Genomic DNA, 17,169 nt, shown 5'->3' with positions numbered 1-17,169 from the left:
CCTGTGGACTTGTTCGGTGGAATAACCCACAAGGATGGAGGAAAGGGGGCGGGACGTATGAGTAATTAAACAGTAATTAAAGAGTACTCCTAGTCCTTGGTGCCCTTTCCTCTGTAAGTCCCACCCACCTTCCATTGCTTCTATGCCAGGGGCTAATATGTTAAAAGTGTGACCAGGTATGTAACTGTCTGATGTGTTCAAAGCGGACTGAGGGGAGGCGCCGGAGGGCGGGGAATCGGGGAGGGTGGAAGGGCATTACCAGGGCCACGAAGCTTCGCGCTATACTAATTTAAAGGGGAAGCTCTATTTTTCACTGCCAAACATTCCGGTACCGTCCTGATGTTGGGCGACACCCACAAGGATGGAGGAAAAGGGACTAAGGATTAGGAGTACTCTAGTCACTATGGTAAGTAACTTTCATTTTTCCCCACAATCCCAGAACGCTTGTCTGGTATAAAACAAGTCCTTCTCTGCTTTAGAGTGTAATGCACTGTCTAGGGAATGCTTTGCACTCAGCTATGCAGTCATGGTAACAGCAGAAGGGGGAAGAGGTATATTGCTCTACAGAATGCTTATAAATGGATTCTAAGCGCAAAATCTCTGTCACAGTCTCTTTTTATTTTTGTAAGAGGCAAACAAATTATCTTACCACGCACGAAGGCTTTCAGCGCATCCCAGACAATGGACAAATGTACTGACAGAATTAACATTATCATTAAAAAATAATGAGATCTCGTTGTCAATATGACTTTTAAAATCCTGATCCAGTAGCAAATGAGTATTGAATCTCCATTGTCTACCATTCCTCTCACCTCCCAATGATCGGTCTATCGGAAAAATCATGCAAGCATGATCAAAGATCACCACATCGGCCATATCTGTCGAATTCACATCGCCACAGAGGTCTCTACTAATCGCGCCTAATTTAAAACTGACGAGTTCGAAGGTATCAGAAAAATCAAAGCTAACATTATGTATATATGGCTGTGCAGGCACACATACACACTTATATTTATTCACACGCGTAGCCTTGTAGATCCAGACATATTTGTTTTGCTGATGTTTATTTAGCTGCTTATTGCTGACAGAAATTGTCAACTAGGTGGCAGCTAGAGACTGCGAGAGCGTCCACCCAGGAAGGTGTGAAGACAGGTTCTGCAATCTTAAGTGCTGCAGTCCTTCCCAATATGTATTACTTAATTACAAAGCTACACAGAGAAGCGGCCCAAGTATTACCAGGACACAAGTCAGGACCACGTGGGTGGGCTGCATCTGCCCACTTTTTTCAGAGAGCAGATGCCGCCACCTTTGTGTTTTCAAGTAATTAAAAAAAAACTATTCTGCCCCACTTAAAAAGCTGCATGACAGGATTAAAACCCAGGTTGTGTGGCTGGGAGGCCAGACACTTACTGACAAGACCTCTCATACTGCTCATCATGGTCTGTAAAATGTCTTCTTTATATTTTGCCACACAGTACACGCTTTTTTTACACAAAGTGGACATGTTTTGTTATAGATTCTTTGACAAAAAAGGTGTGCGGCTTTTATACTTGGCCAGCATTTTGTCATGTGCAATTTTTTGCAGTTGTGAAAGACAAACTGAAAGAAAAGTGCATATTGTACTTGAGGATACATTCAGTTTCCATTGCGCGCAGCACAGTTTCCCTACATTTGTTTTAGGTCTTGACATGGGCACGGGGTTTCAGTTGAACAAAGTACATTTGGATTCCCAGAGATAGTACCAGGATTTAACAGTTGATTAAGTAATGTAATTCCTATAGAAATATGGCAGTTCATACTATTCATTCCCTGTACAATTCTTGACATACTTTTAGATGGGCAACACACTTCATAGCATGTTGCTAGGGCAAGCTCTCTGTTCTTCTGTGATAGGGACAGCTGTATGTTGCTGCACTGGCTGCTTGATTCTAATGGTTCCTTCTTGATAGTTACATGACGTTGGCCAAGTGAAGATGGCCTTTGCTGCTCTAGTAAGGTTTTTTTTTCCTATCCTACATTACATATCGCTGAACCCATACAGATGGGCATCATCTGGATGCACTTGACAGATTATGGTCTGTACTGGGGTGGGGTCTGGCAGGAGGAAAAGACATGTTGTAAAAAATAAATGTGCACAGAGTTTGATGTAACAGGTTTTGAAACACCAAAGCTCAGGCCTAAAGCGTGCACACACACATGCACACATACGTACACACATTACATATCTGACACATGCACACACTGCAACACATTAAAACACTCACACATTATCAAAACACTTAACTGTGATAATATTGCCAAATAACACTTGATGGGATTGTATACATTAAGGTAACTAAAGATGCTACTCGGAAAATGCCTAGGCCAGGTGTGTACTTCTCCTGAAGAGTCATTTTTGCACTGTTGGGATGAACGCAGGTTTGTTTGGATTTGTTTTGTGATTAAGTACAGGTCTTCGCTTGCGTGTTGGTAGGATTGTAGGATATGTCACCCGCCCATTATTGTTTATCATTTTATGCATAGCTAATGGTTTCCCCTCTGAGCCTTTTTTCTTTTTTCCTGTGTTCCTTGATGTACCTGAATGTCTCCCCTTGTTTGAATTCAGTACATAGTCTGGTCGGAATTTGCAGCTAATACTATTTGAGCGCTGGACTCCGCTTCTGTATCGCCATAATATACTTCAATAAATGGTGACAAACAAGGATGAGCAACAAAAGATCCGTCACCCTCCAGATGGCCGACAGCTCATTTAATTTTGGCTGCTACTCTGCCAGTTCCCTTTGATGAACCAAAGGGATTTTAAATCTTTCCATGCAAATAAGATTTATTCCACCGTAAACAGAATCGCCCAGATAGCTGTTATCTTTCAGTGTCCGGAAGATCACCAGCATTAAAGGAAATCAGACATGTGATTTACATGCAAGCCCAAGGTGGCTCCTGAGTGAGATGTGGCCCCTCCTGTGGCCTCAGGCGGGGCAGAGATGGCAAACCCCTAAAGCGACTGAGAAGTGCAATGTTCCTTGAAGAGCACTACAGTGGATGTTGCTCAGCTGGTCAATTACTATCTAGTCTCTAATTTTACCGGCAATATTGTAAATTAAATATTTTGCTAACTGAACCCTACTCATGAACAAAGTTTTGTTTCAACATAACCCAATCTGTTTTAGCTCCTCGCTTAAAACAAGGCAATGCCCTTATCTCGGTAGCAGATGGTAGGAACACTGTGTCTGTCATAATGCCGTTAACGTGCTGCCCAGCCCAGGACCTTCGATGAAATCGTTTGTGGGATGGTACCACAGAAACCCGTAAATCATGTCCTTCAACTTATAGAGCAGAAATGTAGTGCTTTGGGATAGCCATGTAGGAAGATGTCTGTCAGTGCGAATAGTGGAGAACATACACACCTAAATCGATGAAAAGTGCCAGAATACGGCAAGTAATCTTATGAGGGTAAATATCAATGCAGATGGGTGTCAGATAGTTCACATGTTCTCAGCGTGTGTGGATTCTTGGTTAGTTAGCTCAAGTAATGCAATGTTTCTTGTGTGTCTGTGTAAAGCTAATGTACGTATATTTTGCTTTTTAGACACTAAGGATGCCCCTGAGTTTGAAGTATGCCTGCCCTTCAGAAAGCACATGGAAGCTAGCAGTGTCATCACTTCTCAAAGTTTTGTCTATTGGGCTTCCAGTTGCTAGGCAACATGCCTCTTCAGGAAAGTTCGACAGCATGTGGCCAGAGCTAGCCAACACGTTTGAAGACTTTTTGTTTACCAAAAGGTATGTACAGTAAAACCTCACAAAAACGTATTTATAAAATTGTAGGGGAAATGTTATAGATTCCCTTTGTTATGTTCCTGTTTAAAAGGAACTGTCTTTGTTTGAATAAAGGTGTGATTAGGTACACTTTCAGGTTTTCATTAACACCACAATACGTATGTATGGGAAAAATCGCAATTTTTAAAGGTAATATTGTTTTGCTCACCGTGCAGTATTTGGTTATGTGACCAGTTAAGCCCTACTTAGCATATGGCCATTTTGGGCCAATGGAGCCAAAAGAGCTGTCATGTTTGGGCTGGAAATCTAGAATTCAAGATGTTGGAGATTGTAGTGTTATCTGGGACCCTCCCAAAGTGTATCACCCTTTTGAGATGGGTCATGACTGCGTCATGGCTCAAGCTAATTAAGGGAGCTCCTGCATGCGCGTGCCTTAGAACAGCTGCAGACTCCGACAATGGAACAGTTGACTGTCTCATTTCAGGCCTGCAGGCCCATACCATGTGATCACGGTCCTGCAGCCCCACACCGTCTGATCATTGTCCTGCAGGTCTCGCTGCTCTGGGCCCCCCAGCTCAGTATGGTGCTCTGTGCCCACCCAGGCCACCCTCCATCCAAAATTGGAAAGAAAAATAAAACCCTTGAACCTCATCTGGAGTTGGTTTGTTCTTGAGGCCATCTGTGACCATTCTCAGTAGATACTTGTAAATACCAGCACCTCCACGCAGCAGTGAGAAATGTGTAGAGCCGGTGATAACTAGAATGGTACAAACCATGCTGTCATGTAAATAAGGTTGAGTATTGACAGAACCAAATTCCGATGAGGAACCATCTATGCATGCTTCCTGAATGTACAATATGGTCTTGGGGGAAAAACCATACAATCAAATAGAAGTTGATACATCATACTACTAGAGCAATTACTCTGAATAACGCTAAGTGCTCCTACGTCCCATCCCCTTTCCTCCATACTGTATGGGCGTCTCCGTACGGGGACGGGACCGGAGCCTTTTGCAAATCAGCACTTCTCCTCAGCATCAGCACTTCTTTAAATGTATTTAATTTATTACATTTGTGCACACATGGGCGTAATGATAGGTGTGACCGAGCACGTCAACCATGCCCCACAGCGCCAAACTCAGTCCCTTTTTTCTGCACAACGGGAAGGGACATCTTTACCGAAGCAACATATTTTTTTAGCTGCCCATGCACCCTTCCTCTTCAACATACATCTGTCACATTTTTTTCAACTTTCCCCAGCCTTCGGCTTCCCCGATCCCCTGTCGCATGTCGGGTTCCTCTGTATTTGGTCAGTGCGCATCGTGTGGCGTGCCTTTCCCAGCATCTGAAACTCATTCACTCTGTCTGGAGTGTTCGTTCCCCGACCATAGGTGGGACCATTTGTATTTGTATTTTATTTATTTATAAAGCGCACCTGGCCCAAGGGCAACTGGGCGCATAATCTTGTAGAACAACAGTTAAAGTTACATACAGTAGCGAAAGGAGCAAAGCTCAATCAATTTACAGACACATATTGGCAGGAACCTATTAGCAGTATGGTAAATATTAAGAACAGGGCGATATGTACAATAACACAAGGAGGGCGTAGGGTCTCGACCTCAGAGCTACGAACTTACCAAGTTACAGACACAAAAGGTACGAACCAGCTGGCAACATAAGTTAGGTGCAGGGCAATATATACAATAAAACGAGAGAGTCACAGGCTCAAAGCTCATGACCGCAGGCCGTGTCAGAAGTAGCATAGCGAGTATATCAGTTTTGTGTGAAGAGCCATGATTTGGTTTTGTTCTTTAAAAAGTGGAATGAAGGCTCAATTCTGATGTCGTTAGGGAGGGAGTTCCATAGCTTGGTGGCCAGGACGGGGAAGCTCACACCCCCTGCTTTTTGTAATTTGAATCTGGGAAGGGAGAGACTGTGGGTTTGGGCCGCTCTCAAGGGTCTTGAATAGGTGTGGAGTGTAAGGCGATTGGAAAGGTAGGAGGGGGCCTTATTGCCAAGGTACTTGTGCGTCAGGGCAAGAGTTTTCAGAGAGATTCTGTGCTTGACAGGCAACCAATGAAGATTACTTCTGTGGTCGGAGATATGTTGGTTTCTTGGAATGTTTAATGCCGCTCTAATGGCATTGTTCTGGGTAGTTTGAAGTGTGTTAATGTTGGACAGTCTATTCCCTAGGTAGAGGGCGCTGCAATAGTCTATCTTGGACATGGTAAGTGTTCTGGCCAGTATGATGCAGTTAGGGGTGGACAGAAATGGTCTGCAGGCCGTGATCAATGCACATGTGTAGGCCGAAGCTGACCTGACAGCATTAGTTTGTCTGGTCAATTATAGTGTGGAATCAAGATAAATTCCTAATGTTTTTGTGTCCTTGGAGACCTTGATGACGTTGCCGTCAATGATGAAAGACTTGAAGGAGTGGTCAAGTTTGTTAAGACGTTGAATGGAACCCAGAATGAGGAGTTCCGTCTCGTCGTCATTGAGGCAGAGTTCATGATGGGCCATCCAAGCCTGAATGACCATGTAGACATTGTTCAAGGATTTAGTGTCCACTGTATAATCACCGTGATGGGGATAAGTATCTGGGTGTCATCAGCATAATTAGTGTATGAGACACCCAGATAGTCAAGAACATCAAAAAGTGGTTTGGTAAAAACATTATAAAGTGTAGGGGACACACACAAGCCCTGAAGGACGCCACAGTGAATGGTAGCAGGGTCAGCAGAAGCTGAAGGGGAAAATACCTGCATGGATCTGTTGTTTAAGAAGGAACTGATCCAGGCAGTGGCAGAGTCAGAGAAGTGGGCTGCTGATGTGAGGTGCTGGCACAGGATGTGGTTATTAACCAAATCAAAAGCCGCTGAAAGATCAAGTAATAAGAGCCAGGCTAATTTCCCATTGTCTTTACAAACCTCAATTTGTGTTTTGAGGTCAATCAGAGCTGTTTCAGTCTCATGCCTAGTGCGGAAGCCAGATTGTTTCAGACCAAGAAGATTGTTAACTTTGAGGTAGTCCTAGATCTGAAGGTAGGCTGCTTGATCTAATATTTTGAGCAAAAACAGGATAGTCGTGATAGGTTTGTAATTCATTGGTATACTGGGGTCTATGGACAGTTTTTTTAGCAGGGGGATGACCCAAGGATCTGTAAGATTTGTCCGGGACAATACCTGTTTTGAATTATGAATTTATGAAAGCATGATAAATGGAGCTAGATCCTTAGAGGCTTCCTTGATAATAGGAGCAGGGCAGGCGTCACCTTGACGGCTGGATGGTTTGATTTAGTTAATAATACCTTCAACTTCGGCAATAGAGAGGGGAGAGAAGGTAAAAGGTTTAATGCTAGGGATGGCCGAAAGGGAAGTACTCGGGCGAGTGGTGCTGGGTTTAACTGTCTGTAGGCAAATCTTTGATATAGGTATCAGGGGGCGGGCCAGGTGATTCAAGTTCCTTTAGAATCTTAAATAATTCTTTAGTGTTGGAGTCTGCTTGTGCGATGCGATTGTTAAAAATCTCTTTTTTAGCCTGGAAGATAGCTTCTTTGTAGTTGAGGGAGGCTAAGATGAGACCGTCCTTGTGGCATCAGAGGGGTGGCTTTTCCACCAGGGTTCGGCACTGCATTTAGCTTTACGGGGCACTCCTAGCTGTGGTGTGAACCACGAGTTGTGATGTGCGTGTGGTTTCGGTTTCTGAAGTTTGATGGGGGCTATTGAATTTAGAGCTGTGAGCATGGCGTGATTATAGGTATCCGCTACGATAGATGGATCAGAGCAAGAATCTGTAACTTTATTAAGGGTGGGAAGTATAAGAGGGAGTCATTTGTCGTTAGTTATGTCCCTTTTGTTTCTAGTGGACAGGCGCGATCGTAGGTGTGGGTCGGTGGATCGCATCAATATTGAAAGTAATAATGTGGTGATCTGACCATGCTCAGGGTGAATTAGTTAGTAGACTAATGTTGCAGTTGACATCAGCCAGCCAGTCAAGTTTCCTCCCTTTGATGTGGGTAGGATCTTTGATGTGAAGGATAAAACCTAAGTCAGTTAAGGTATTGGCGAGGTCAAACGCGGCAGGGTCATTAGGATCGTGGTGGCCCAGGTTTAGGTCTGTAAGGAGGATAATTTGCGAATTAGTTTTAGATTTGTCTAATACTAAAAATGTAATCTCATCCACAAAAGATGTCACAGTGCCAGGTGGTCTGTAAATGAGGTGTAATTTGATTGGGCGATAAAGGTAACTTTACCGAAAGTAGCTCAGCTGACTTGATGGTTAGATTGGGTATGTCTCTCAGACCAAGAGTTTTTGTGGATGAAGGCAACTCCACCCCCTCTAAATTGTGATGTGTTGCGGTCACATCTAGTAACAGCATAATCTGATGGAATGACGAGAGAATGTAATGGTCCTGAAGCTGCATGTAGACATGTTTCAGATATCGCAATGAAGTCAAGCTCTTGTGTCTTGATAAGGTCGGCAATGTCTAATGCATGAGCGGTGAGGGATCTGGCGTTAATCTGACCATGCGTTGTGTGCAACGCATTGACACTGCTGTCATTGAAAAACAGGTTAGCAAGGTGGAGAGATCTTGTCCAGGTCTCCTCTTGACCATCTGAAGAATTGTGCACGCTCCAAGTCTCGAGACAAGGTAAGTGAGACTTCTTTTTCTAAGGCACCCCTTAAAGGTTCGCCTTTCCTGGAAGTTCTCGGTCTGGGAAGGGTCGTAAGGATCCTTCTACCGGTACTAAGCCTGAGGCCTACACGGCTACCAGTGCTTGCAACAAGGCATTCAAGGATTCTACCAGGCGTAGTAAAGGGGAGCGTAACAGCTCTTTCACCAGACAGGCGTCCGAGGGACCAGCAGGCTCTGTGGCTCTGTGGCTATACCTTGGCCGACGGCATGTCATTGGGAAGAACTACCAACTCTTCAGCTGACAGCGTTTCGCCTCTTGGACCAACTTCCGAGGTTCATAAGAGAACTGGTGTACGCACAGATCGTCCAACAGGGCCACCTCTTTAAAGTGGCACGCCAGACAGACCACGCTTCCCTGCGCAGTCCGGTTCCGGCTCAGTGAAAGCAGAGTCACAAAGTGGCGGTCGGTAGGGGATCTGCCAGCCATCTTCTGTGGCGTCTTCTCCCTCAGAGAGCGGCATAGCCTACCAAACATTCGGCTGAGGTGGTGGTCAGTGTATATTGGCCCAGTGGTGCTACCCCATGGTGCACGTCTTGCCCCTTTCATCAAACACAGAGGTATACCGCGCTGGGATTGCAGCCCAGTCAGGGTCCGCACATCCCAGTCATGTCGACATGGACACCCACGGCAGGCAGCACACATTCCTCAGTGCAGGCCACCCCAGCATGCAAGGACAGATTTTTTTGATAGATTTCCACAATTAATGGACTCTCTGCAAATGTCGGTGCTCCTCAAGGGGCACATCAGGGAGGTTTTGCCACAAGAACATCCGCAGCCCCATGGGGTGCCTTCCTGTCATTACGCACCCACCGCTTCCATGGTGCCAATGCCTCAAACGCCTCTGCCTCCACCACCTCCTCCAGCGGCTCCACATATACTAGATGCCCTGCAGCCGCTGGGGCTGGACTGCAGGCCTCAGGACCCAGTACTGGGTCAGGGCATGCAGGACCAGTCAAGTTCATTCGGTAAGGGACAGGACACATGTGACGACTAGGAGTCAGATGTCAATGTTAGGGAGAATTCTCTCTTTAGGCTGAATTTCCTAACCTAGTGAGTCCCCCAGCAGCTTTGCTGGATTTCTGGAGTTTGTTTTTTTTCCTCCTGCCAAGAGTGAGACTCTTTTTCTCCCGCTCTTGGACATGATTTATGGTATTCCTTTGACTGGTAATGTGTTTTATGGGCTATGGGGTCCCTTACTCCATAGGGTCTCATGTGTTTTCCCTGTGTGTGTTACACAGCACCCTCCATGCAGTAACACAGGGGTGTCATAGTGACACCCCACCATAGACTCCTTACCCTGGGACTGACAACTGTCTCCCAGGGCCTGTAAAGTCGCCATTGGCTTTACTAGTCCCAAATTCTTAACAGAAACCAGTACAAACCTTCATATTGTGGACGTACTGGTCGGGGCAATTTGATTTCCCCGGGGTCTGTTAGTCGAGGGGGCACGTCTCCGCCCCCCCTGATCGAGTTTTGGCTTGTGGCAGTGGAAACTACTTTATATTCGACCGCAAATATTTTCCTATGGGATTTTCCCATTGTTCGAGGCTACCAACTTTAATTATTTAATTCTCATAGCCTCGAACATACCGCCGCTTTATTTAATTAATATTAATTCTCCGGTTGGTATTTTTTGCCAAGACTCGATTCTAAAATGGCGTTTGTGTTCTCTTCCGTGACTCCAACCCAAGTCGAGCCCTTTGTTCCACTTTTTGGCGGGCTTCTCCACAGAAGCCTCCAAAAGTGGTGCCACTCTGTCTGGGTACCACAGGGGGTGAGGGAGGGGGTTTAGGCACCCTGGACCGAGTTACCTTGGTAACTCAGGTCGCACTCTTGTGTGATTGGCCCAAGTGGTGAGCCCACCACTTAGCATGTTTGAGTGACAGCTAGGCTGAGTGAATGGGGGTTTTCTTCATAAAAGCAGGGCTTTGGGGACTGGAACTTCAGAAGTCGCCACAGGACCTGAGAATCCGACGAGGGAGAAGCTGAGCCGCCCTACCACGACGACACCACCGGTGGAGCCCTGCAGAACTGACTCACCGACGACAGAGAAGATCTCCCGGCTGGAGAGGCTTCTTTCCCTGACTGGTGGGCACAACCAGTTTACCTTTCTTTGTTCGCACCCCAGCCCGGTTTGTGGTCGAGCTGCCCGTGCCAAGCACCCCGGCAGCCGGATAGCCACTCGCCAATGAACCGCGAATCACCGGACCGCTCCTTGTACCTGAGAAACTCTGCGGCTGGTTTCTTCCCTGGCAGTGCAACGGACTCCTGTCTTCCTCCACGACGAGATCCTCTCTTCCCCCGGACGAAGCACCGACTTGCACCCGCTGCCAGGAACAACTGCCCCCGCTGGAGCGTTCTCACCACTTTAAGGTACCGTGTCCACCAGGCCTCCCTTTCTAAAGATTGCTACAAGGTAATAATAACCCTTAACCTTCTGAACTGGGCTGGCCGCCTTGACCCTCTAACTGGTCCCTTTCTTTGGTCCAACTCCTTTTTGAACCTTTACGAGACTTTTTGTGCACTACAACAGTGTGACCCTGGACACATTTCGTTTGGATCCTCCGAAAGTGGATCTGGCCTCTTGAACTCTAACTTCACGGTTTTACTTTGCCTTCCTCTCTTGTTATGTTCTGATAAAAGTGTTGGGATCTGTTTCAACTTGTTCTCTGCTCTTCTTTCCCTTTTTTTAAAACAAACTATTAGAGTGCCATCTATGTTAAGCGCTCACTGCTGTCTGAAAATAAGTGGGGCTTTACTTAAGACTTGTCTAATTATTCTTTTAAGGGAGTGTATATCTTTTAGTGACCGTGCTTTTGAATTGCTTACTATTAGTGCCTGAGTGTTTTTCTAGATGTGGTTTTAAAATAAATAATTATATCTCTTTTACACCAAGCCCTGGTCAGTGTTTACTCGTTCTACTGTGTTCTCTTGACCTATTGTGAATACTCTGTATACTGCCTAACTCTTCTTGAGGGAAGTCTGACTGCTCAGCCACAGCTACCAAGTGAATCTGTGTGGCACAGACTGCTACCAAGTGGGTTTACTGCCAAACACCTGTAGTCCTAAATCTTTTGCAGTGGTCCCAGAGGGAACTGCACAGGTTTCTGCCGAACAGTCAATTTGTCAGCTAAGCCTTTCAAGAGAGGTTGCTGGCCCTGGCAGAGTTTGTAGGGGTGCCCCTGCCCACTCAAGAGCAACCAGAGGTGGGAGTCTTAGTGGTGGTTCTGGCTTTCCAAACCTCATTCCAAGTCCAGGGTCCTGCTTCAGAAAGACGTCCTAGAGGTCGCCAAGAAGCTATAGGACAACCCGCATTCGTGCCGGGCTATTAGCAAAAAACTTGATGCAAATTATAGGCAATTGTGCAGTGACAGCCTGCTGCTCTCATCCCATCCTCAGCCGCACTCAGCAATAGTGGCAGCTGCATCTCTATACTCCAAGCCCGAGACAGCAGGTTAATCTAGTCAATCGTCCTCGTCAGCAGCTGTGCTTAGTAAGGAAGACAAGACACTGGAGTAATTCGGAAAGAATGTTTATCTCAATGCAGTCATACATCTGCGTCAGGCTAATGGAGATGCGTTGTTAGCACCGGTAAATCAACACCTCTGGCGGGAGATTGCAGACTTTATGCAGGATCTGCCACTGGAAAGGCAGACCGCATTCAGATCTGGCCTTCACAAGGCTAAAATCAGTGCGCAAAACCTGTTGGTCACCTCTGGCACACACTACACAGCTAGCCAGTGCATGTCCATTGGTGTGGATTTAAGGAGATCAGCCTGGATTCATGTCGCCAGGTTTACCAGTGATGTACAATATAGATTCTTGTCTCTTCCCTTTGAGGGAAACGAGCTTTTCCATTCCTCCACAGGTCTGGAGCTCACCAAAACGAAGACCAGCACCCAGTCGTCCAAGTCCCTACCAGTGCTTGCCAAGCCGCAGTGAAGGGTTTCAATCATTCGCAATGTAGGCAAGCGAGCAGATCACGCTTCTTTGGGGTCTTTAAGGGCATTCAGGATAGGAGATCCAGGCAGCCCAACCAGTCTTCCAGTGCTCACCGGTGTAAGCAACAGAGGACTACTAACAAAGACTTTTATTTGCCTCCCACTCCTCAGGATCAGCCTCTGAGCCAAAGAAACAGTGTTGTCTATGTCCGGGCCCACGACTTTGCTGTTCGAGGCAGAGTCGCTGTGCACAAGGAGCAATGGTGTTGCCTTTTTCAGACCGATGGTTACTTTCTCTGGTTTCAGGAGGGATTCATCTTCCTGTTACTCAGCCCCCTTCCTCGTCTCCCCTCCTCTTACAGATAGGCTCCCCAGCACTGCTCAGGGAGGTGGAGAGCTTGGTACAGTCCAGAGCAGTGGAAAAAGTCCCTGCAGTATAAGTGGGCACAGGATTCTACTGCAGGATCTTTGCAATCCAGAAGAAAAAACAGGTTGGCCTGAGAGTGGCGTTGGACCTGTCGTTCCTCAGTCTCTATCCAGCTCTACAAACTTTCAAAATGGTAACACTGGCTCAAATCGCAGAGTGTCTCTGTCAAGGAGATTGGCTATGTGCCATGAACCTGAAGGAAGCATATCTTCACATACCAATCTGGCACCCTCACTGGAAATTCCTACGGTTCTCCATCATGGGAAGGCATTTCCAGTACAGCGTTCTTCTCTTTGGCCTGAATGCTGCGCCCAGAGTACTTACCAAAATCATGAATGCAGTAGCCAGTCTATTGAGGAACAGGGATCAGCATGTCTACCCCTACCTCAATGACAGGCTCATCACCCCCAGAGGCTACATAAACTATGCAGATGTTACTTGACATTCGGTTCCAGATGTGGTTTTCGATCAAGTTAAAGAAGTTGGAGTTCTCTCTTACTCAAGGCTTACCTTCATAGGGTTCCACTGGAACACAGTGCAGGCCAGGATTTGTCCTACCCCGGAGAAGAGAAAGGATATCTTGGCAGCAGTGAAACACTTTTTGACGAGCAATCACACAACGGTGTGGTGGTATCCCGTGGCATAGCACAACATTTGGGGGACCCCCTGCCATGCTGAGGACCCCCCAACTACTTAACAAAGCACTCGGCACACTACACCACAGGACGGCCCAGACCACCATGTGTGCGCTCTGTCCATGATGATTATGCCGCTACAGAGGCAGGCACTTCTCCAGGTGAAAGAACTAAATGTTTTTTAATCAATCAAGGCTTAAATGTTTCACCTAGCGTAGGAAGAAAGGGCGGTGCCTGGTCCCCAAATATACCAGTGGTGGCTGGTGAGTTGTTTTATTGGAGAGTGTAAATATTTGTATGTGATTGCAACCGAACGTAGCATGGGAGCCCGAACTAACGAAAACTGGTTTGGGAGGATCGGGGGGGATTCTCCCGTCTCCATATAAAAAAAATTCAATAATGGGTTAAAATGGTGCATTACACAGTAGTACTTGCTGTGATAAATTGGGTAAAAGGCCAGATAGTTTGCAATTGGGTTTTGTTGGGTGTTTAACTAATGACAAAATTTACAAAAGTGCACTGGTGCATTTCCCAATACATTGTCATGCTGGTCCCTGCAATATATGCCTGTATAAAAACATTTTCCTGCTTGTTGTGCCCATACATTTCCATGCTGGCTCCATCAACATATGCTAATATCTTCATATAAGAAACTACTCTTGTTCGCTTTGAGATGTTTTTTATAGTATCATTACTTGCACTGGGCATAACACTGGTTCGGCCAATACATGCCAGTACTCCTATGTAAGAACATACTTCCGTTGATTTGGCCATTAAACGTGGCATGTCCCAATGAGAAAACATGTCCAAACTTGTTCCAATGTAAACCAGTCTAGACCCATAAGAACACTTACCATGCTTGCTTCATCACAGACGCTCAGTTAATAACAAAATACATGCTACAGTAAGAACTAGATGGACGACTACACCAAAACGTACGAGGCAATACTACTTATTATGCTTGCTTTATTAAAGATGCTGAGTAATAAGTGGCATGACACATTAAGCAATGGCTAGACTGGCTGCAATAAAATGCCAGTCTAGCCAGGTAATGACACACCTGTTGGGGCTGCTTGCTACATGCATTTTATCTGTTCCCCTAGCAAGGCTCAAAATGAGGAGGATTCAAATGCACCTGGCAGCCTCATGAGACCAGGGGACAGGATCACAGTCGGCCAAGGTCGATATTCCTCCAACCCTTGGGGGAGATCTATTTTGATGGAGAGAGGATACCAACAATATGACAGGAGCCTTGTTCCATGGCACTTCTTTTGGTGGCGATAACCACGTATTCCTCACTAGAGGGGTGGGAAGTGTTTCTGGGCCGTCTCTCAGTTCATGGGTTGTGGACTGGTAGAGACAGAGAGGCACATAAATTACCTCGAGTGAAATGCAACCTTTCTGGCACTGAAAGCTTTTGTCCTGAAGATTGAGGACCGTTTGGTAGTAGTGCTCACTGACATCACATCATCAATGCTGTATGTGAACAAGCAAAGGGGACCAGATCTCCCCTCTTGTGCAGCCGGGCTATCCAGTTGTGTGAGTGGGCAGTGTAGCAAGGCTGTTGGATAAAAGCTGTCCACCTGCACCTAGGGCGGGACAATTCGGAAACAGACAGGCTCAACCGTCTGGGAGATACCGGCTATACAGGGATTGTTACAGATGTGGATATAAGTGAAGATGGATCTCTTTGCTACGAGCAACAATTCCAAATGCTGCAGATTTGCATTATGGGAAGGACAAAGGAGACTCATTCCAGGTCAAATGGGATAACAGGACAGGTTATGTGTTTCCCCAACGCCTCTGCTGCACCGAAATTCCAAGCATCCAAGAACTGCAAGCTCATCCTGCAAGCCCCGATGTGACCCTCCCGGGAGTGACTCTATGACCTCCGGAGACTAGCCTGTCCAGGTTCTCTAACTTTGCAGATGATGGAACAGTTGTTGTCCCAACAGCGGGGCGCAAACCTTCACCCGAACCTGCAGGCATTGCTCCTTGCTGCTTGGTTCTCAAGCTCTCAGAGGCCAATTTAGACATTATTCAGAAGGCAGGAAGGCCTCTACAAGATTGCAGTACAAGAGCAAGTGGGCAAGGTTTTGTCACTGGGCATAGCAAAATCGTGGATATCCAGTGAACTGCTCTGTGGACAATGTTTTGTTGTTCTCTGCCTATCTGCCTCGGTCGGGAGTTCAGGTAGACACATGCAGGTCATACTTAGCGGCCTACAGGAATTCAGATTAGCTGGTGAATCGGAAAAACCTGGTGGTCAAAAGGCACCTAGAGCGTCTAGTAAGATCGTTTCCTCCAGTCAGAAGATCTTGGCCCTTCTGGGATCTCAATGTGGTCTTAGAGACGCTAGTGCATAAGCCATTCAAGCCCATGTCCATGGCTGACATAAAAATGGTGACTCTTAAGATGGTACCATAGTGGCAGTTACGTCAGCCAGGCGAGTGATCGAAATACAGGCATTAGCTGCTACTGAACCATTTACCATAATTTTTAAGGATAAGGTATGCTATGCACACACCTTTCATTTCTACCCAAAGTAGTCTCTGAATTTCATATAAACCAAGAGATGGTATTACCAACCTTCTTTCCTAATCCGCATTCTCGGGCCGACAGTTATGCACTGCCTCGATGTGAGGCGGGCACTAAACAAAATTCGACTTGGACAGGGCAAAAACCTTCATAAGGTCAGATGCACTTTTTGTGACTTTTGGTGAAACGGATCCAGGTGGTCAGGCATCCAAAGCATCCATTGGTAGGTGGATGGTGGGGTGTATATAGGAGATGTACCAGGTGCAAGGAAGCCCACCTCCTGAGGGTATTAGAGTTCATGTGGTGAGGGCAAAGGCAGTGGTTGCTCTTCAGAGGCATGTCCCGTGGGACGTAATAAGCAAAGCAATGATCTGGGCCACCCTATCTGCATTTTGTCGGCTTTACTGTCTGGTGGACATCAATGAGCTTGCAGGAAAATGTAGTTTTTGGCCAGGCGGTGCTCAGGAACTTATTTCGATCTTGATTGTTGGGGTTCTCCCCCCTCCTGTTAAGTCATGATGCATTGGAACCGCCCATGCAGTATGGAGGAAAGGGGATGGGAAGTATGAGTAAGAATAAGTTACTCACCGTAGTGACTACGGTACTCCTAGTCTTTTTATTAAACTGAAACTTGGCTTCGGGAGGATAGCTCAGGGGCAGCGCGCTCGTCTTGGAAGCAAGATGACACTGAGCAACACAGGTTCGAGCCCGGTCTGCGCTTAAAAACCTCTGGGTATTAAGGGCGGTATAAATAACCCATTACAATTACAACTAAGGAAGAACCCTACATGCCTCAACCAAAACTAAGGATAATGTCAGAATGTTTGTCAAAAGTATAAAGTTCACGGTCGTGTGTCCGAAACATATTACCGCCTCTAACACTTCAACAGAAAACGTATAACTAAACTACACCCTACTTGGAATACGATGACTCCCTTCTTCGGGATACTTTAGGCAGTTCAAGGTTCCAAGTACCAAAACAATATTGTGAAGGCGTCTCCCTTCCACAAGCGTTCCTCTGGTCCTCTTTATCAATAGTCTCTTTATCATCGTTTTTTTTTTGTGCCAAAGGATATGACTCCCTTCCTTTGGTCTTCTTGTGATTTATGCCAAAAGGGTCTTTCTGTCCCCTTTTGACTTCTCGCGGCTTGTGCCAA

At 46.2% G+C, this 17,169-nt stretch overlaps 1 protein-coding gene across 2 annotated transcripts in view; it reads left to right on the top strand.

Annotated features, from left to right (window-relative positions):
* MON2 (MON2 homolog, regulator of endosome-to-Golgi trafficking) overlaps positions 1-17,169 on the top strand; it is a 1,155,350-nt gene that overhangs the window by 861,861 nt on the left and 276,320 nt on the right. For both annotated transcript variants that reach the window (XM_069629845.1, XM_069629844.1), the window contains one exon: positions 3,587-3,777. In XM_069629845.1, coding sequence (XP_069485946.1) covers positions 3,587-3,777 — 191 coding nt within the window. The remainder of the gene's footprint in view (positions 1-3,586; positions 3,778-17,169) is intronic.

This window comes from Ambystoma mexicanum, chromosome 12 (assembly GCF_040938575.1).
Source record: "Ambystoma mexicanum isolate Mex_15411 chromosome 12, UKY_AmexF1_1, whole genome shotgun sequence".
In the NCBI taxonomy this organism is placed as follows: domain Eukaryota; kingdom Metazoa; phylum Chordata; class Amphibia; order Caudata; family Ambystomatidae; genus Ambystoma; species Ambystoma mexicanum.
The sequence above is the reverse complement of the archived record's forward strand: the minus strand, read 5'-3'. Positions and strand labels throughout refer to the sequence as shown.